The sequence below is a fragment of the Symsagittifera roscoffensis genome, chromosome 4, assembly GCF_963678635.1.
Source record: "Symsagittifera roscoffensis chromosome 4, txSymRosc1.1, whole genome shotgun sequence".
Lineage (NCBI taxonomy): Eukaryota > Metazoa > Xenacoelomorpha > Acoela > Convolutidae > Symsagittifera > Symsagittifera roscoffensis.
In genome coordinates, this window is record NC_087065.1 from 29,558,873 (window position 1) to 29,580,179 (window position 21,307).

At 38.5% G+C, this 21,307-nt stretch overlaps 2 protein-coding genes across 2 annotated transcripts in view; one reads left to right on the forward strand and one right to left on the reverse strand.

The window, feature by feature from the left end:
• Positions 1 to 21,307, forward strand: part of LOC134844582 (UPF0193 protein EVG1 homolog) — a 260,384-nt gene that overhangs the window by 66,199 nt on the left and 172,878 nt on the right. The window lies entirely within an intron of this gene.
• LOC134844041 (uncharacterized) lies at positions 2,650 to 11,923 on the reverse strand. The gene is made up of 4 exons (XM_063860497.1): positions 11,332 to 11,923; positions 5,834 to 6,051; positions 3,287 to 5,592; positions 2,650 to 3,078 (listed from the first exon to the last, which is right to left on the reverse strand). Exons 1-4 carry the CDS (start codon positions 11,457 to 11,459, stop codon positions 2,818 to 2,820), a joined length of 2,913 nt encoding a protein of 970 aa, XP_063716567.1. The 5' UTR covers positions 11,460 to 11,923; the 3' UTR covers positions 2,650 to 2,817.

Consider the following 21,307-nt stretch of genomic DNA (forward strand, 5'->3'; position numbering starts at 1 on the left):
ATTAAATTGTCTATACCATCTAACATTTTGCAATTTTGTAAATTTGGTCTTTTCTAATTCTAATTTGCTACATCTAAGTTAGCTAAGGTCTTGTTCGAGGCTTGTGGTCGCACCAGATACGTTTGAAGCCAGGGGTAGCTTACTCATAGATTAATTTCGGATAATATACACTGTCTGTTCGTCACGCTATCTTATTTTCGGCCCGACAGATTTGTGCAACTTCGTAGTCTAATACCAATCCTAATCTTACTCTATATCTCCTAGTCTCAATAGATCTAGTGTATACTGCTAATTGCGAGTTAGTTTTGGAGCTTGTCCAAAAGGAGAACAACTGTAATCTAAGATGTAGTCTGAGAACAACTGTAGTTTCAGAACTACAAATAGTTGTCATTGATAGTGATGGAATATGATTGGTTAATTGGTAATATTTTATAGGGATAGTTTTATCAATAATATAATTGGTTTATAAATACTAGTTCAGAGCTGGTTCCAGTTATTTAAGCAAATAAAAAACTCTTATTTAAATGACTAATTTTTTCGGCTAGTACATATACTCAAGACAAATTTCCGTTGGCTTATAATTCGGCTGGTTTGTTTTATTTCGTGTAGTGGCGCCAGTACTTGCTTAATATCCTTCGCCTTGCTCAGAATATGGAACGAAAATTTTCTTTGTGCCTAAATTGTTATCCATATTTCAATTTCTTGTCCAAGTGGACAGTTGAGGCCAAATTTTGGAAAGCTTTAATTTCTGGAAAACGTTTCTCAGTTTCTTTATTCGAGTAGCCAATATAACACAAGTAATTTCAAATCAAAACAAGTTTGATACTTGTCATAGCTTTGGAATTGAACATTTTCAGTCGAGCCGGTCGCGCCATTACCTTAGGTCGCGCCTTTTCCGACGGTTTTTTGAGTCGCGCGGGTCGCGGTGTTTTTTTTTTCAGTCGCACCGGTCTTCATTGCCAAGTCTCGGTCGAGCCAGACTGGAACTGCATACATAAAGTCGCGCCGATCTGGAATTGCCATGTTTGGGTCGCTCTGGTCTTCTCTTCGCGGCATGATTTTACTCTCGGGTAACCGAGCATGATCATGTCTGAGCATGGTCACTTTTTCCGCGAGTCAAGAAGGACGTTTTTTAAAATATCATATTGAGGAGAGCCCTATATGCTGGGATGATAACTTATTCAACTACTGTCACAATTTAATGTGTGGAATGAAAGTATCAACATCCATAAAAAAAACTCTGCCAAATTTGATTTGCTAGACACCAGTTTTTATCCCAAATCCAATCTGAATTCAACAACGGTTTCATCCATATCTCAAGTACAGGAAGTCTTTGAGGAATGGGGAATGAAGGCATCTTTCCAAATAAGAGCAGGCTGAATAATTTGAGAGCTCATTATTTGTGTTGCTTAGTGTTTTGTAAGAGTTCCACATGACCTCGAGTTATTCCATCTTAGTCGTTTCTAGATCTTTTTGTTTACGGAACTTGAGCTTTTTTCTATGTTTTTTGGTCTGGGTGAAACTCTGCAGCTTATTTAAAACAGACTTGAGCATTTTTTCAAACAATCAAAATTTTTGGCCAAACAATCAAACTTTTTGGCCAAACAATCAAAATTTTTGGCCAAACAATCAAAATTTTGGCCAGTCGACTTAAAATTGTGGAAATGGTTTAAAATCTGATTGAAGGTGATTAGTTTCAGTTCAAGATTGTGAATATAGCCTTTTGGACATAAAAAGTAATAAAGTCCCCTAGCTGATATAAGTTTGGAAAACCTGTGTAAAAGTTACTTTCAAATGTGCAATATATGCTGCACCTTTGAGAGATCTCATTGGTGAGAGTCTCAATTCGCTTTTATGATACAAATATCTTGAGACAATGCCGTTGGGTATTCAAAACTTTAGTGTTATGATATGTGCTGCATGCCAAAAAAGATGGCTTTGAATTTTGCCGACATTTCAGTCGCGATTTTAATCGCTGCTGTTATGGAATAATTAACAAACGTTTAACCGCTTTGCTGGAAGAAAGTCGTGAACAATTTTTACACCTGAATAAGACCCAAACGAGCTTTGCCCGGTTGGTACGAAAGAAAGCTCTATTGTCAGAATAGTGTGAAGAATGAGATCTGTTTTGATTGATTTCATCAATTATTGCAGATTTGGAGAGAAAAAATGCAGAGACAATCTGGTTTCGCTTTTTCTGGAAGACGATGAGTCAAAGCAATCAGTCTCCAATAAGAGGATGATACTTTGCAAAGGTATGATCTGGAACATTTTTCCGTCTCTTAATTTCAACTAATTATTTACACCGGTATTTGCAGTGTACAACGAACAGGGGCTAGAGCTTGAATGTTCTGGCGCTGAACGTGAATTTTAATCTGAAAAATGTTTTTGCGGAGATTATCAAAAGCATCTCATACAGGGACAATTCTAATGTTTTCAATTCACCATAATACTTCATATTTATTTAATTGAGAAAAAACGCTGATCTTTTATTTTCATAAATTTGCTCGCAGTGCAAAATTTTGTCAAAATCAAGTCTTTTCTGAGTTGTGGAGGGACCCGGAAAAAATTTGGCTCGAAAAAAGGTATATCCAATAACTACACCTACAAAAATTTTTAACATTGAACAGAAGCTTTATTATAAAAACATAAAAGAAAATAATTTTAATTAAGCAAATACAAAAATACAAAAATGAATCAACTCATTTGTGTAAACTATTATTGTACTTTACATAAATCTCTCATCAATTTTAGAATGAAACTTCGTGCAAGAATGCCCGAAAGTGATTTGTACCAAATTAAAAAAATTATAAGGCTTCATTTGAACCTGTTTTTGCAGGCGTCGTAAATCTGACGACACTTTGTGATGTTGAGGACCGCTTGAGACAGAATGTTTTTCTGTCGCAGTTCAACGTCTCTCAGGTACTGCATGCTCTCGTTCGCCTCGATCCTCCCTCTGCGTCTCTGCTGTACACTTCTGAACGCACTCTCCTCCAGCTGCATCATCTGGGACAGGGTGTGGTGAGGGAGTGTGAGTGATGCTTTCCTGGGGTACTTAGGGTATCTCCTCTCATAAATCTAAATCCACTAATGCAGGCTCAAAATAGTTCTTTCTTAATTAAAAAAATGGACCAACTTATCAAGACTATCATTTTTTAGTTCCCTCACAGAGCTAAGACGAAATTATGAGCAATTTTCAGTGTTCAATTAATTTCATTATCTAGGCAATTTCTGCAAGTTTGCGAAGTTCATAATTAACAGAAACAAAAGATGAAGTTTAAGTAACCTTTTTGACGAAAAACACGACAACCAGCTCAATCATACTGAATGGCGGAGGACAAAAAGTATTGTGGGTGAACTCTCGCACTAGCCAATACATCTCAGACGTCCACTCGAGGGACGATCTTTGTTGCACTTTCAAAAACACCGACCGATAGAGGGCGATTAACACATTTAGTACCAAAGCATTGCCCGCAAACAACATAAGGGAGAGCATAATCTCGGACATGTATCGTTTCGGGTCTGAATTACAGGCGAGGGAAATGCTGTTGTAGAACTTCTCGCCAAAAAACATGAAGTATGCTTTGAGAAAAACCCACTGTCCGCCCTCATAGGAACCGACTTTGATCTCTTCGTCTTGGCTTACAAACTCGCAGGTGCGCAGACTGCTCAGATGAAGACAGAGACCAAAGCCACACACTAGCACCAGGAAAATGCAGAAGAATATTAGAGTCTGCTTCAACATTTTTCGAATGAAGATCCAAATTGGACCAAGTCGGCTGCTACACTGGAAAAAACGCACCAGTTTCAAAAGAACAGTCAAAACTGACAAACCATAAAATGACTTAGCCAACATAAAGGAGAAGTCGCTTCTGAATCCGAGAATTCGGATAGAAAAGGCTAATGTTGTCGCCACTATTTGAACTGTCTCGATAATATTGAACTCGTTTTGGAGCCATAATTTCACTTTGAGTCGAAATGGCTCTTTTAACTTAATCCAAGGTAAATATAATTGTACAAGATAGCAACAACTTGTAATGTAACAATATACTTCTTCACCACTTGGATGCCCGTTTCGTAAGTCTATGTAAAATAGAGAAAACAAAAGCGCAAAAAATAAGTATGATGAGGAGTGAAGAAAAAATTTGAACGCAGGCGATAGATAAAACAACCTGAGTTTATGACTTTTATAACCTTTTTTGTTGTCAAAAGTTTGGTTTTTAACATCATTATCAGTGGAAAGGTCGTCACATAATCGAAAAGGTAAAATTAAGTAATTAGCAAAGCTTCGAGCATCTAAATGCAAACCGTTGTACCAAAGCTGTCTTAAAATCAATTTTGAAGATCTGAGATCAAGAACTTCCTTGAAACCTGAAAAAGCAGCGACCTCAAAAATGGATTTTCCATTAAACTCTGGAATTTCTAAGAGTAGTAATCTTTTTGTCAGGCCCAGGTGCAAAGTTTCACATTCTTTCAGAACTTCGACCGCCGTATTTAAGCAGTGTGAGCTCAGAGATTGGAAACTGGTTCGATTTAGGTCAAATTTTGCAACCCACTCGCTTTGGATGCGCCATAACTGCGAATACAAAAGGAACGCCATGACTTTGAATTGAGACTTTACTGAATAAAACGAAAACACTTTCGGTTTGTTGACAAGAATAGCCAACAAAGATATGTGCAGAAAGATGAAACTGTTTCCGGAACCTCGGCTCAAATTGACTGGAAAATTCACAGATGCGTACTTTTGTCGTCGATTGCGAGAAGCAACGTCGTTTGAGTTGTTGATAGCAGTTTCGTCGAAATACTCATAACAGTCAAAAGAAATTTCTCTGTACAAACTTTTCACGAAAGATTTATCGCAAACATTGTCCATATTAATTCCTTGGTCCAAGAAGAACTGTAAGACATTAAGGTTTTCATCAAGAAGCAGTTTTCGGAAAGCTAGTTTCAGCTCCTTGTAATTTTCTTGCAAGAGCCTCGAGTTGTCTCGCATGAAATTTTCCAAGTGGGTATTGCACTGTTTCCATTGCAGCATAAAATCGATTTTTTCATTGAGCTTTAGAGGTTTGAGCATAGACTCCAGAACTCTTAGTCCCACATTTACAGTTTTGTTCAAATCATTTTCATGCAAACTGTCAATTGAACACATTGAGACCAAATGAAAGTTTGTGAATATTATTCTGAAACTTCGTTCCAGCAAAGGCGGCAGTTGCAAGTTGTTCATACTTGATGATAGTGGGAGAGAATGGAACTTTTCCATCGCAAGTTTGATTAACTGACCAACAGTTAAATTCGGTGTTTTGATCGTGTCTTGAACTGACGAGACGACCAGTTTAAACAGCCAGTTTTCTGTAGCTTCATGTAGCGACTCGCGAATCATCACACTGACGGACGCTGTCTCTAGAAGTCCACTTAAATAGTCTAGTTCTGGCAGGTCAAAAGCAGTTGCGAAAACAGAAGTGGGAACACGCAATGACGTGGAGAGGAAAGTCTCAAACTGCTCTCTGAACTTGTAGAAGCTCTCCATGTTGTTGCTTGTTAGTTTGAACGTGATCACTGCATTACGAGTGAACTGTTCGTTGCTGCGATGTACTGGAAACAAAAAAAATATCTAAGAAGAAGAGACATTTTGATCATGAATTAATTTTGCTAAACGGAGAGGCAAATGCTGCTCTCGATTCTAATTTTTGAGCAGCAGAAGGCAATCAGACTTGAGTGATTTCTAGTACCAAATTTGAGAAAACTCACAAAATAAAAAACGAAATTTTGTGATTTTATTTTGTAGGATAATTTCTTAACTTTTGTAGGGAAAGAGGAGTTTAAATTGTTTTACCAGATGTTTTCCCTGGCTGTTCTGATGGCGCAACATCTAATTTTTCTGGCTCAGCAGTTTGAAGGCAGATATAAGATATTCGTCGGCCGGTTCTCTCTGGCAATCTGTAACTGATATCATGGTTCTCCGGTGGAAATTGTCTGGATGTTTCGTAAATGACCCAACAGTGGCAGTTGTCAGACATCACTTCCATAACTCCATTTACAAGGTTGAGGGACCTTGAAAAACATAATAATCATTGAAGAGAGGACCGTTGCATGCACTGCAAAAGCACAGAATCTTCCGACCACAGTAACAATTGCAAAAATTTTCGTCTTTAAAGTCTTTAACTATGAAACTTACCTATTACAAAATTATTACAGTACCTTTCATTTTTTAATTTTTTAATTTTTCTTACTGCGCCATAGATCTTAAAGGGCATTAGGATCAATCAGGGCTTCGCCCCTATAGGAGCAGCCCTGTCGTCCATTTATTCCCCACACGCTAATAGGATCTACAAAGGGCTGTATCTAGCGCCTGTCCTATAAAAAGAGATCAAATAGCTTACCTCTGCGCGTTAAGACCAAAATACGTTGCGCGTTTACTATAAAAAAGTGAATTTTACGAAAAAATGATCACAGGTAAATTACCGTTTAAAATTCGATTTTAGAACCACATTATATTTCAGGTGGTATAAGACAATTCCGTCAATTTTGCTTATTTAAAAGTACAAAAACTGACTGAACAAACAAATACCTGCGGCAGCATAAAAATTCGTTTGCTTTGAAAGTCGGCTAAATAACCTAACGAGACTGCTCGTATCAGGGTGAAGCTCTAAATGCTCCGATCACTTTTTAAAGTCTATGGAACAGTATTAACATGAAAAAATTAAATGTAAAACAGAAAAAAAACGATTTTTTTTTTATTCGAGACTTTTTGTAATCATCATCCCCCACGCGCCATATAAAGTAAAAATTGATATAATTCGCTCCTAGCAACAAATCAATTATGTCAAATAAGCTTCCTTCAATTTATTTGGAACAATTTCCAAGACGGAATAATTCTCCGCTTACGCGTTAATAGCCCGAAGTATACCGCGCGTTGATTATCCCAAAGTGGCCAAAATGGCAATCTTTAAACCCCCATTAATTTTACGAATGATGATCACACGTAAAATGACTTCTCAATTTGAAGCTCAAGTCAAAAATACCTTTGAATGATTAAAAATTCCGTCAAGAATGACTAGTTGAAAAGTCGAATTTGTGTGAAGAAAAAAAACCACCCGGGCGCAACTATTCCGTTTCTTTCGTTACTGAAGTCGGAACAAGGATATCGTTGCATGGATTATTTCTAAAGCTACGTATTACTAATTACACAGCTATGTTAACCCTGTGCTATAACAGAGAGGAAAATTTTGAATCCATGGCTCTTTTTCCTTTTCCCCGCCGCCTCACATAAGCATCAATTTTATGGTGTAACGAGGGATGTTACAAGACTATCCATGAAGACCAAATATGTTTGCCATGGCCCAAAGAGTTCGCATAACAATTTTCGTAATATTCGGATGTGAACAAAATTTCAGCAGTAAAACTTTGCAGGTGGGGGGGGGGATTGGAAAAAGAGCCATCGTTGTTTAAAGAGCCATCAGTTGATGAAATTATCAATACCTATTTTCAGTAGCGTATTTGGGGAGGAGGGTCAAAGAGCTGACGCTTTTCCTTTCCTTCAGGAATTCGACTTCATGACTAATTTTGCTGTTTGCTATTATTTAGGTCATTCAGTTTTTTTGCTGAACGACGCTGAAATTTTTTTAAAGGCTCCATTGGCGCCAATATATTTTTATGAAGAAAAAAAGGGCGCCAAAAAACCCAATTTTTTTGTCAGAAACTTGCAAATAGAGGTAAAAAAAAAACTTTTTTTGTTTGTATTTTGTCTGTATTTTTCTTCAAAACTTTGTTTCGGCATTAAAACTTGGACAAAAGAAGGTCTTTACTGTAGCTTTGGAGAGCTTGGAAAGTTAATCTGCTTGATCTAAAGTTTTTTTTGATAATTTAGCATCCCCGCAAATAAAAACCCTAGATATGCCTCGTCTCATTTTGAACCTTAACTATATATCAGTGAATGTGGGATATATCAGTGTTACATGGATCATCAAAGGTTAGCTATCTTCATGGCAAGCGTGAAAACAAGTTTTGTTCCTCGACAGATTTTGTTCTTCAAATTGTTGGCTTGCCAGTCGCGAGTTACAAACTGTTTTTGAAAGAAAAAGCAAATCATTTTGTCTCGACATTGAGAAGTTTTACGACTCGCGGCCTAGTCTCATTGGAAATAAAAGGGTCTCATTAAGATTTTTATCTCGAAGCAATTCGTTTGTAGTATCTTATTGTGCTTAACACTAGCATAATTTTTGAACTTCCTTAAAAATGAAATAAAACTTTGGCTAAGACTTTTGAAATTTACGCGGCTTTTTCCCTAACAACTTATTGATAAAAATTGTCATCCGATACCAATTTTGAATTACATCCACTGTATCACGGGTCGAGGGTTTCGATTTGTTTTTCGACCGACTCAAACCAGTCTTGATGTGTTTGACATTCTTGACCTTCTAAGTTTTGATCATGTTCACCGAGGAAAAGTTTTTCGACGGTTTTCAATCGAAAGAAAAACATTTCAACCGTGCCCGACCGAACAAAAACAGGTCGATCGAGTCGACTCTGTTCAAAAAACAGTCAACTTTGATCGACCGAGAAATAAGGTTTTGACCGTGTTCGACCGACGAAAACATGCTGACCGCGAGCATTACCGAAGAAAAACAAAATAGTTCCTTCGAGTTCGACCATCGAAGTTTTCTGATCGAAAAGACGGTTCATTTAGGAAAAACATTTCAGTTTGACCAATTTCGACCAAGTTAACAAGTGGAAACTTTTTTACCTGGTCGAAAATAGTCGAAAGATGGGTTATATGGGTCTTATATGGGTTCTATGGGTTATATGCTGTTTTTTTGCCGATTCTTTCGAAACATAAATTGCAAACCTCGACCCGGATAGCAATTGATGTAATTGAAAAATGGTATCGAATGAATGTTTTTATCAAAAGTTTTTTTCATTAAATCATGTTCAAAACAGCATGGGCCGCTTTTCACGCCAGTTTTTTGGGTCAATGTTCGACGAAATCAGAAAAGGGCGGATTGGGAGGAGCGTGGTGGGGGGATGGACGCATTTCATTCCCTCGGGAATTCGACCCCCTGCCGACACGTACAAAATGATTTAGGAACAGTTTTTGGATCTATTCATCTATATCCCCCTTTAGAAAAAGGGGGAGATTCGTTTCTAGGTATAATATTCCCATATGCTTAACCTATGATTTATTTCTGTATAGGAAAGTAATCGTTACTAGGTACCCGAAGGGGGATAATCGTTACTAGGTACCCGAAAGGGGATATTCGTTACTAGGTACAAGAGGGGGATATTGTTGAGGAGATCCCAATTTTCAGTAGATTCAAATTTTAGGCATTGTTCATTATTTTCGATTTTCCATTGAAGAAGAAGAAGAACTTAGGCTTAACTTAGGCTTACCTTATTTAGCTCATTTATGAAACTTTTTTATATTAAAATCTTTTGAAAAATCTTGATTAAATTATTCAAGTTATGCGTAAAATGTTCGTTGCTTTGTTATTCTTGACATTTCTGATAATTAAGTAACCGATTAGCTTATAAAAGTTGACATTTTGCAGTTTTTCTGCTTTTGGACCCTTTCTGCTCTTAGACCCTTCTGCTTATTGACTGGCCACCGTCCAGATTATACTCTATGGTGATACATCATACATCATAATGGTTTTCAAAGAGATTATTATTGAAATTTACCTTTTTCAAAGATGTTAAGTCCTTTTTAGGATTCATAAGGGATCTACTGGATCTACTTAATAATCTCCCCCCTTTCAAGAAAGGGGGCAATTCTTTAGTAGATACAATAGGGGGGGGGGGGGGAGATTCTTTAGTAGATACACTAGGGGAGATGGGGGGGGAGATTGTTAAGTAGATCGGATCTACTTAACAATCTCCCCCCCCCCCCTATTGTATCTACTAAAGAATCTCCCCCCCCCCCCTATTGTATCTACTAAAGAATTTCCATCTTTCTTGAAAGGGGGGAGATTGTTAAGTAGATCCTTCATAAGTGCAAATATAATCCATAATAATGGAAACATTCTTGGCTGTGTAATCCATCATAACTGTTGTTTTTCATGATTTTTTTTGAAACCTTATGAGCAGGGGCGGATTTAGGGAAGGGGGGGTGGGGGGTTGGACGTTTCCCCCCCCCCTCAGGGATTCGACCCCCTGCCGACCCAAAGGGTCCCCTTTGATACTTTTTCAGAAATCCATTTTGACCGACCGACCCTAAAATTTTTCTAAAGGCGCCTTGAGCGCCACTATATACTAACTTTGAGGGGGAGCGAGCGCCAAAAAAAAACGCATTTTTTTTGTCAAAATTTTTCAAAAAGTGCCCAAAAACGGCTTTTTTGACTGTTTTTCAAAAAATTGCCTGCGGCCCAGAAAATTTTGTCAAAGTAGGGGCAAAGATAGAGCTCGAAAAATCAGCCCCCCCCCCCTCCCCTCGAGAAAATCCTAGATCCGCCCCTGCCCCCCTCGAGAAAATCCGCCCCCCCCCCCTCGAGAAAATCCTAGATCCGCCCCTGCTTATGAGTATAAATAAGTTTAAGGATCGAGTATAATGTGAGTCAGGAGCGGATTTAGGGGAGGGAGTGGACGCACCCCCTTCAGGGATTCGACCGTCTGCCGACCCAATGGGTGGGCAAGGGCCCCCTTTGTACTATCTTGAGATATTCATTTTGACTGAGGGACCCTAATTTTGTAAGGGACCCAAACTTGGCTGAGGGACCCATTTTTTCCCTTAGGGACCCTAACTCTAAGTGACACTTATTAATTTTAGGGGGAAGCACTAGCTGAAAAATGCGACTTTTTGGTTAACGTTTTCCAAAAAGTACCTAAAAACGTTTTTGTTTGTCTAATTTTTTATCAATTTGGTCTAGCTAAAAAAAACAGGTCAACAAAACTTTTAAAAAAATCCAATTCCGTTGAGAAAATCTTAGATCTGCCCCTGGATCAAAAACATAACAGTGGAATGAGAATAAGGGCCCATGTAAAAAATCGCCCACCTGAATAGACCAAAGTGAACAATTCCTTACAATTAAATGGCTAATTCAAACAGTAGGGCCTGCATGTGCTATGCTCAATTCCAATTGGCTGAAAAATATTATTGTTAACCATAAGTGAACGATCTCCTCCCTAATCTGATTTTGAAGGAAGATTTTTCACTTGGCCCAGAATGCGTCATAGCAATTTTTTGGACTTTTTTCGCCTGCTCGACCGGGGAGTTTTGGTCCTACTCTGCCATGTGTTGGACCCGCCTCTGTAGATAAATGAATTGCAAACCTCGACCCGGGCAAGCAAGGTCCATTTGCTGCAGTTTAATGAAGATTTGAACTTTTTGCTAAAACTCACCAGTCGCTACCAAGGAACGACAGCGCCAGATTTGGAGTCGGAACTCTTAATCCATCGAGGATAGAATGGAAGAGACATCCTGGGTCGGAGTTGGAGTCTACCGCAAAATGAACCACCCCTCCGTCCATAAAGTCAATTTAAGGCAGGAACAATTAAACCAAAATGACTTATCTCATTGGCTCTACGAAATAATGCCAGTGTTGTATCTTTTCAGTAGTAAAGTAAGTAGCAATTGCATATTCTCTAGTAGCATAAACACAATTCACGCTAAGCAGCCTTGATTAACTTCAGAACTACTTTTGAAAATTGGTTTTTAATGCTTGTTGATTACAATAGCGAAGCAGATAAAATAATTAAAAACTATCAAACCATAGTTGCCATTTCGTAGTTTTTAATGATAACAAATCTTTTAAGAAGAAAAATGAAAATGGAATAGTCGAAAATGAATTTCGCAGGTATTTTTTTCTATATATCTTTCCAAAGTGCTGTACAACAGGCCAGAACAAAAATTTTTATGGCTCGCAAATTAGAAGATTAATAACTCGCATGAAAATTGTACATTGAATTAATTTTATGTTCTTCAACTTCTTTGAGATTTATAACCGCGTTCAACATTTGAGCACAAGTTAAGACGAAAAATTTGAAAAAGCTATATGAATGCGAACATGAATGGCTCTGAACAAACTAAAATTAAATGTTTGTCAAGCTGTTTTACCATTAGCAATTACTATCGGTTACCCGAGTCGAAGTAACCCAAGTCGAAGAAAAGACCGGCGCGACTATCGGTTACCCAAGTAAAAAAAAAGACCGGCGCGACTTCATAAATTGGCATGTGCAGACAGGCGCAACTTAATTGGCACTTAAAGACGGGCGTGACTGAAAAAAAAAACTCAGGGCGACCGGCGTGACCCAAAAACCGTCGGGATCGGCGCAATATAAGAAAATGACTCAATCAGCGCGACTGAAATGAGCCAACTCTGAACCGTCGCGGCTAAGAACAAAAAACCGCGACTGAAGAGTTTTCTAGAGAAACAGCTTACGAGCTTAAAAAATTAAACGTTCACGAAAAACACAAAAAGTTTTGCAAAATTTAGTTAAATCCAAGCGCATATGAACAATCTTCCCCCTCTCCCAAACTCACCAAAAAAACTACTCCCTCCCCTCCCCACAACTTGATAAATTTAGGCTACTATTTTAAAAAACTCTCTTTTCGAATCGAAACAAACAATTTAGTCAATTTTGGTAATTCCAAGCATTTCTATTGCGTTTGTTAATTTTGGGCCAGTACATATTTTTTTGTTCCGACGAGAAAAAATGGCGTACATTTTTTTTTTGATTTTTTGTTTGATTTCGAGCTACAATAAAACAAGTGAGCAAGGTTGTAATAGATTATGACTTAACTGAATAGAAGCTAGCTACATTAGTTGTCAAAAACTCTTCTAGCCCCATCTTGGAAATGAAAATTTTGAGAGCGAGCCAACAAATTTCTGCAAAAACTTTGAAAAAAAAATCGAAAAATTGATGCAATTGAAGAAAAAAAAAACACTTTTTTTGTAGATACTTTCATCAATATGGTCGGAACATTCTGTGCTACTTGCACAGCAACTATCCTTATTGACAATTTGCAGAGGTTAACGTGCTGATAACAGAAGAAGGTGTATAAATTTATGTACAGAAAAATTTGAAATTAGGTAAGCAAAAAAATTGTGTCCGCTAAGTTCATGAGAAATTTCGGCTAATTCAGCAAAAAAGTATTAACTAAACTTAATTTTTGACCTTTTCTATCAAAAGTATTGATTTTTGATTTGTTAGAAGTTTGCATCAGTAAGTTTGGGAAAACGCGAAAAAATCAAGTTAATTTTCTTCCCCTTAATCAAATTGAGAGGAGATTTTCACATGTTCAAAAATCCAAATCATGGTTTTTCAGGTGCATCAAAATGTTTCCAATTAAAACTTTTATTTCAAAATTTGGTTCAAAGATGTTTAACAGTAAAATCTGACAAGAGAGTTTTTTCAGCATCATTACATGAACCGGTAGTTGACTTGCGTAAATTATAACATGAAAAAAATGCACGATTAAATGTTTCTAAATAAAAAGGGATCTAATAATTCATATTATTTTAAGTTTCAATAATTTCTGAAGTAAAAAGATTAAAAAATTTATTCTGATTTAACAACTAAAATTCGAATAGATTCATCATTTTTGCTGAAAACTTGGAGGTTGACAATCCTGCCGTATGCTTCAAAAAGGTTCAAATGTGTTCACTTAGTACGACAAAATAAAAAATTTTAAATGTCAGCTCGTTTAGGATTTGGAAGGTGTACCAGCAACAAATGTTTTGGTGCGGGTTGTGCTTTTGAAGCGTTTTTGTCCTTTCCAGTGGATATTAAAAATGAAAGTCGATGGATATAACAAATTATTTTAAAATGAAAATAGTAAATTAGCAGAATAGCCAAGCAGGCGTCGTTTGCTTAAAGGAAGTTCTCTGGTCTCAACTAGCTTTAAATACTTACCAGAACTTAAACGGAGTTGATCCTATCAAAACTTGTTTGTCAAATAAGATAATCATCACGCAAACTGTTCATGGTACAGGTATAAAAGCTTTATGAAGCATTGACCTAACTTGTGATAAACACGACGTTCGAATTATTGCAGCCTCCCCCTTATGTTGCAATTATGATTACGATATTTCAATTGTTAAAACTTTTTGTTCCGAATTTTGATACGAAACTTACGGAATATTTATGCTCGGGGTGGGTTTTTTTTTCTTCAGACAAATTTCGACTTTTTAACTAGCCATTTTGACGTTTTTTTTAAAAAAAAATCATTCAAAAAGTATTGTTTTCCTGAGCTTAAATTTGAAAAGATAATTCAGTTGTGATTGTTTTTCGTAAACTTATGGGGGTTTAAAGACTGGCGCTTTGGCCAATTTGGGACAATTAACGCGCGATATATTTCGCGCTATTAACGCTAAAGCGTAGATATAATCCGTATTAGAAATTGATCCCAATTGGTTGAAGGAAGCTTGTTTTTCATAATTGATTTGTCACTAGAAGCAAAATTTATCACTTTGTTCTTTATATTGCGTGTGGTGGGATAATTTTCACAAAAAAAATCAAATTTTTTTACAATTTTTTTTTCATTGAATTTTTCCAAGTTACTACTGCGTCATTGACCGTAAAAGGCAGTCGGAACATTCAAGGTTTCACCCTGATACGAATAGTCTGGTTGTGACTTTAGTTGATCTGCTGTCCTCTTTTAAAACGATGCCAAATATGAAAATCTATTCCAATTTTTTGATGGACATTGCAATTTTGTGATTTTGTAAAAAAAAAGTAGGTTTTTTGAGTTTTTGTTGGCGCGGGTTGTGTTTTTGAAGCGTTTTTGTCCCCTCCAGTGGATATTAAAAATGAAAGTCGATGGATATAACAAATTATTTTAAAACTTCCCTTTATAATCAGAGAAATTTTGAAAATTTCAAAAATGAAAATAGTAAATTAGCAAAATAGCCAAGCAGGCGTCGTTTGCTTAAAGGAAGTTCTCTGGTCTCAACTAGCTTTAAATACTTACCAGAACTTAAACGGAGTTGATCCTATCAAAACTTGTTTGTCAAATAAGATAATGATCACGCAAACTGTTCATGGTACAGGTATAAAAGCTTTATGAAGCATTGACCTAACTTGTGATAAACACGGTGTTCGAATTATTGCAGCCTCCCCCTCATGTTGCAATTATGATAACCATATTTCAATTGTTAAAACTTTTTGTTCCGAATTTTGATACGAAACTTACGGATTATTTATGCTCGGGGTGGGTTTTTTTTTTCTTCAGACAAATTTCGACTTTTTAACTAGCCATTTTGACGTTTTTTTTTTTTAAAATCATTCAAAAAGTATTGTTTCCTGAGCTTAAATTTGAAAAAATAATTCAGTTGTGATTGTTTTTCGTAAACTTATGGGGGTTTAAAGATTGGCGCTTCGGCCAATTTGGGACAATTAACGCGCGATATATTTCGCGCTATTAACGCTAAAGCGTAGATATATTCCGTCTTAGAAATTGTTCCCAATTGGTTGAAGGAAGCTTGTTTTCCATAATTGATTTGTCACTAGAAGCAAAATTTATCACTTTGTACTTTATATTGCGTGTGGTGGGATAATTTTCACAAAAAAAAATCTAATTTTTTTTTCAATTTTTTTTTCATTGAATTTTTCCAAGTTATTACTGCGTCATTGACCGTAAAAGGCAGTCGGAACATTCAGGGTTTCACCCTGATTCGAATAGTCTGGTTGTGACTTTAGTTGATCTGCTGTCTTCTTTTAAAACGATGCCAGATATGAAAATCTATTCAAATTTTTTGATGGACATTGCAATTTTGTGATTTTGTAAAAAAAAAAGTAGGTTTTTTGAGTTTTTCCGTGAATTTTTCTGCATTCGTAATGTAGCTTCAACATAGTTTTCTGATATTCAAAGTTCTCATACTTTTACACAAAAATGATTTGAATTTAGTATAAAATTAACCATTACCTGGTGGGGCGGAATAGGGGTTTTTGCCAAGGGGTAATTGAATGATTATCTTACGATTTTATTGCGAGTTATCGCCTTTCGCGAGTTTATGTAATTGACAATTTGAACTAGTTGTTTTTTTGTTGAATTGTATGTTTGCGCGAGTTATCATGATATAAGTTTTGTAATCCAAGGTCGCATGGAACGAAAAGTGAAAACAATACACTAACTAAAACCACAATGCAAATATATAAATGCAACAAATTTTAAACTCAAAATAACTATAAGTTTTTTTTTCATTAAGGATTAACTCTAAACCTAGTTGCATTGTCTCTCACTTGTGTTTTCCTCTCACAAAAACAGTACTGATTTTCAATTTCTCTCCTTTGTTACTCCTTCCTTTATTTCTTTCTTTTGGTTTTCGTCGTTTAGAAGTCCAACATCTCTGCTCTTCTACCCTTTGTTTCCAACAAGGTAGAGGGTCTACATTAGTTTCCCTATTTCTGCAGAAGCTGTTGTGGGGGCACAACATTGCATTGCTTTCTAGATCTTTCTTCAAAATTTCTTCTCCTTCTATCCCGTCACAATCATTCGTTTTCAACGTTTTCTTCACTGCTGTAGTTACTGCATTCTGATGAGTCACAAAAGCTCATTTGAAAGCTTCTGATCCTATGCCCATCTGATAATAACTGTACACTCTGCTGTTTTTCGACATATGCTTTTTGGCGTACTCGTACATCCATCAGTCGTCTTTTGGCCCGTATTTTCTTCACTTCCATCGGAATTTTCAAGATTTTGCGCATTGTCTCAAAAAGATCTGAATCTTTTAGACAATCAAGTTCCTCTAATTGCTCTTTGGTCGGTGCCTCTTGCCGATTGTTAACCATGATCACCCAGCCATCGAATTGCCATCATAACTCCGATTATGACTATTGTTACGGGCTTTGATGAGTCTGGTAAACCTATGGAGAGCTGCTCTCTATATCAAAACCAGACTACTTCGCCCGGTATACCACCATGTTTGTCGCAAAAAATGGCATGACTACTCATCATGTGTCAACATGACGCTCCTCCAATTTAGTTTTCATGACGCTTCCAGTAGTGGCTCCACTTCTATCATCCGTCGGTGGATTTCATCACTCTCGTTCACTGAATTTTCATTTTTGCTGTGGTTCCTTTCTGCTTGTCTTTCAAAATCAATGAAGTTACCACTAGCAAATCCCATGAGTTTTTTACTAGTACTGATTCTAACTCGTCCTTGGAACTACGGTAAACATCTTACAGAGCAATTCGTCAGATTTTTCCGACATTCTCGCAATTCTTACACATTTTGGCACTGAGAAAGCGCGATCATCTATCGTCCTTGTGCTCTTTACATCCACTGCTATAAAGTGTACTGGATATCGGCTTTTGCACATCGGAGCTCGAAACTACTAGGTATCTAGCTCCAGACGTCTACAACAAGTTTCACTCTGCCTGATGTTCTTCTCCACTTCTTTTGCTTCTCTCCGTTTTCTGATATGCTTCTGTTCAGTTTGTTATACTCCCGGAAGCACTTCTACGTGGAAGGCTGTGACCATCTCATGTTTTTGTTCTAGATTCAAAAGTGACCCTAATGAATCAAACATGTACTCGAAACCTAGTGCAGTCACTAGATTCCTTTCAGTTCCACCATTACAATTTGTTTCCAATTTTTATTTCATCACTATATTTCCGAACAGTATCTTCAATTGCTTATGGTGTTTCGGAAGTGTTTTCACGCAGTCATGACCTCCACAGAGATGACCGTCAAGTCCACAGACTTTCGGTTGCTCCTAGAGGCTGTTGTCATCAAGTTGTAGATGATGTTGAGATCAAGCAATTTGCTATCTGCAATTATTTCTCTCTGCACATCCTGCGTCGCTCACAAAATCGAATCAGCATTTGGAATCGGGCGTTATGATGGTTTAAGTAACTCCCCACTGCCATCAGGCTTGTTCTCAGAAACTCATTCGAGAATCCCAATGCAAATTCCACTCTGTTGTCAGATTTCGTTATGGAAGGTGCAGTCACCTTTTTTTCCAAAATAAATCCCAGCTTCACTCGCGGACTAGCAATCTTTCTTATCATCGATACTCTTGACAACCATAGTATCAGCAACACAGCTTGCTTGTAATCGAAGTAACAAGACAGGATTTTATGCCATTCCAATAATTCCCGACACATAGAGGTATGACTTCTTTCTGATCGGTCCACAGTATTCACTAGACTTCAGCAGTGTCCCCATCGATTCATTCGTCAGCCTATTCTCCTCATTTGAGAATCGTCTGATTTTTTCGATCTTCTTCAGTGGTTCCAATTCCACAGGTTCTATCATATTCACTCGCAGTGGTTTGCTTTGGTGAATGTTCAACACCATTTGTAAGAGCAATGCCTTCGCTAGGTCACTGGCTTCTGTCAGCATTTTTGCACAGGTATGCAGTGCTGGTGCCGGCATTTGTTCCAACATGAATCGAACGAAACAGAGAGTGTCTCTGCGTTTCGCACAGACTACTGCCGCTCCTTCACAGATCATAAGGTCTCTTAGACTCGTATTGAAGAGCACTTTCTTTTTTTTTGACCTTTTTCTTTCTTCCGTGTCATACTCTCCCATCGTCAGTCGCGTCAAAACCTAGCGAATCTGAGTTGCAGCTCAATTCTGACTTACGGTATCGCTTTTAGAGCATGTAACTTCGGATTGACGTAGTACCACTGCTCTCCACGGCAAACTCACCAAATTATCCACCGTTTCTGTGTGCATTTCGGAAGAGATTAACGTCCCAGATGGCTTTTTCTTCATCGGCGTACCCGGTATCATCGTTTCTTCCAGGTAACATTCCATGGAAACTTTATTCTCCAGAGCGATCAGGTATCCTCTAGCTGAGTTCCTGTATTCCATCATTTCCATGTGTCCACCGGCGGGTTCGGCCTTCGAGGCGGTGTCCGATACTGTCAATCGGTTGTATTCCACTGTGGTCAGCTGTGCTATGCCGCTTTCTTTTCCGTAATTCATGTATGATGGTTTAAAATCTTGAATGGTATTTTCACCACGATGGCCGAGTTTTTTCATTTCTAGGGTAGCTCCAGTAAGAGTCCAGTCACTCCTCTTATTCTTATAGTTGGCTGATTTTAATCCTGCCATGAAGATAGGTGACACCATCGTTAGATCGGTCATCGTTCTGGATGTGCCAGGCAATCTGTCATCGCCTTGCCCCATATGCATGACATCTTCGACCAGTTTAGCTGAGTTAACAGCTTTCGTTAGAGGTTCAGAATCCACTTTCGTCTTTCTAGTTTCCTTAAAGTCACCTTGTTCCGCAACTACATCTTGACGTCGTTGATCTTGCCAATCGCCATCATCGATCGAATGGTTGTTTTTGAGTTCTGGACAGGTATACCACTTCCTCGTTGGTTTCTTGTTGCGTCGCCTTGATCGGAGAGTTTGCTTAACTTTCATCAGTGGCCGAATCAATTAACAATTAGCTCATTATCCCTTCACATTTGTCCAATTTGTCAAAGATTTCCTTCATCAGTGGTCTGTTGAGACCTGTTTTCAACAGACTGGGTCCCGTAGCACTTTACTACTGTCCAGACTTCCCCATATCACAGCCTGTTCTGTTCTCATGATCTCTGTGGTGAACTTCCTGCTCATCGTCTGACAGGGTTCGCAAAATAGCTACTCAGGCTGCGCCTTCTATTCTTTTCCTGCGCGGAGACTCCGTTAAAATTTTTTTCTTAGTGGTTTCAGTCTGGCTAAGAGAGCTGCTCTCCGCAAGTTATGGATGCACTCACAAAGGCCGAGGGAGGCTCCAACATGGAAAGTTCATCTCCAGCTGGTTCAGTCGTCCCTGCCAGCGTTTCCGTTCCCTCTTCGCCCTCAACCGCGAAAATAAAGTCCAGGCTGCTTGATCGGGGTCCTGCTCCATAGGTTTTTTCCGTTGACGGTGTTCTTCCCCCTCGCCGCCTCGCTCTTCATTCTTCTTTGACTCTGAAGGTCCTTGCTCATCGTTCGTTGTTTTGACTTGAAGCTTCGGCACGACCAGCTTGCCTGCTGACCGGTCTTCATATTCTCCGTGTTTTATCACAAATTCGCCACACCCGAAGGGCGCTAGAGCAGTCCTAATCAGCAGTGTCCCAGTTATTGTCAGTTCTAGTCTCACGGTCGTTACTATCAGTGCAGCTTCTTGCAAATCTGCTTTGCCTATCATGGCAGTTTTTGCCAGGAACAACTTGGCCCATTTTTGCTCGAATCTTGCCGGTTTCGAGGTGCCTGCGTTGCTCAACCTTCTCCTCGTCGACTCATCCACATATGTAAACTGCGTGTACTGCAGCACCGCAGCATTTCTGCCTAAGAAGAACGGGTCCATCGACTCAGAGAACTTAGCCATCCTTCTGTTGTTGGTCTCAAGGCTTTCAATATGCGAGTATGTACTACGGAGTCTGCTCCGAGCAACAACCTCCGAATTAAGGTGAATTCGGTTATGTTGTCTGTTAGTTTTTTGTAATCGCCCCAATCTTCAGTTTCTTTTCTCACTTTCTGGTATGAGGCTATTAGACAAGAGTTCTAGTTGTTTCGCCGTTTGTTTTGTCGAAGGGTCTCAAAATCGAGAGCTTTGGGAACACCTCGATATGCCCTCTGTCCACTTCGCCCATTTGATCACGGAAAGGCTCTTGAAGTTTACTGCTGTCATATCTGGCTCTGCTCTTTTCGCAAATAGTAAATCCTCGCTCATCGTTTCTCACAGCACATTCTGATCGCACCAATTGAGTGTGCTCCCATCCACTGCTGAAATGAGGTTCAGTTGCAACACCGACTTTCTGTAGGCTTCCTTTTGTGCGTCAAGGAACGCGAACGTCACTGTTGGACCGTATATTGTCGTCACAAACTCGCTGGTACCTCTGATCAGTGCTAAAGGATCTGTCCTCATAGCTAGGCTTAAACTGGTAAGTAGGGGCATGCCCCGCATAACGTCGCACGCCCTCTTCTTTTTCTATCGTCTTGTCTTCTCCGGCTTCGAAGCGATTCTCGTGAAGCAGGTATTGCATCAAGGTATGTCTTAGATCTTTCATTTCAGTCCAAGAGACCTTAGACCATTTTATGTCGAACTTTTTCACATTTTCCATCATCTGCTTGGGGTAGCGGGTTTAAGTTATCAAACAACCCAATTTTCCATGCATGATAGCAATACCAGGCAGGATTCCTACGATAGGTATTCCCCAATCAAATTGAGGAATTCCCGTATTAGATAGCGAGAGAGGCCCGGCTAATTTTCGCCAGGGAGGACGCAATTCATCCTGCTACCAACCCTTCCAACATGCTATCCGTCCTCTTGAATTCTTCTTCTCCTCTCATGTTCTGCGTCCAGAATGCCTGGAGTGTTATCTGGCACTTCCTGTCTTTTAACTCGAATGATCTTTTCCTTAGTTTTCCGCTAAATTCAATTCTATCACTAG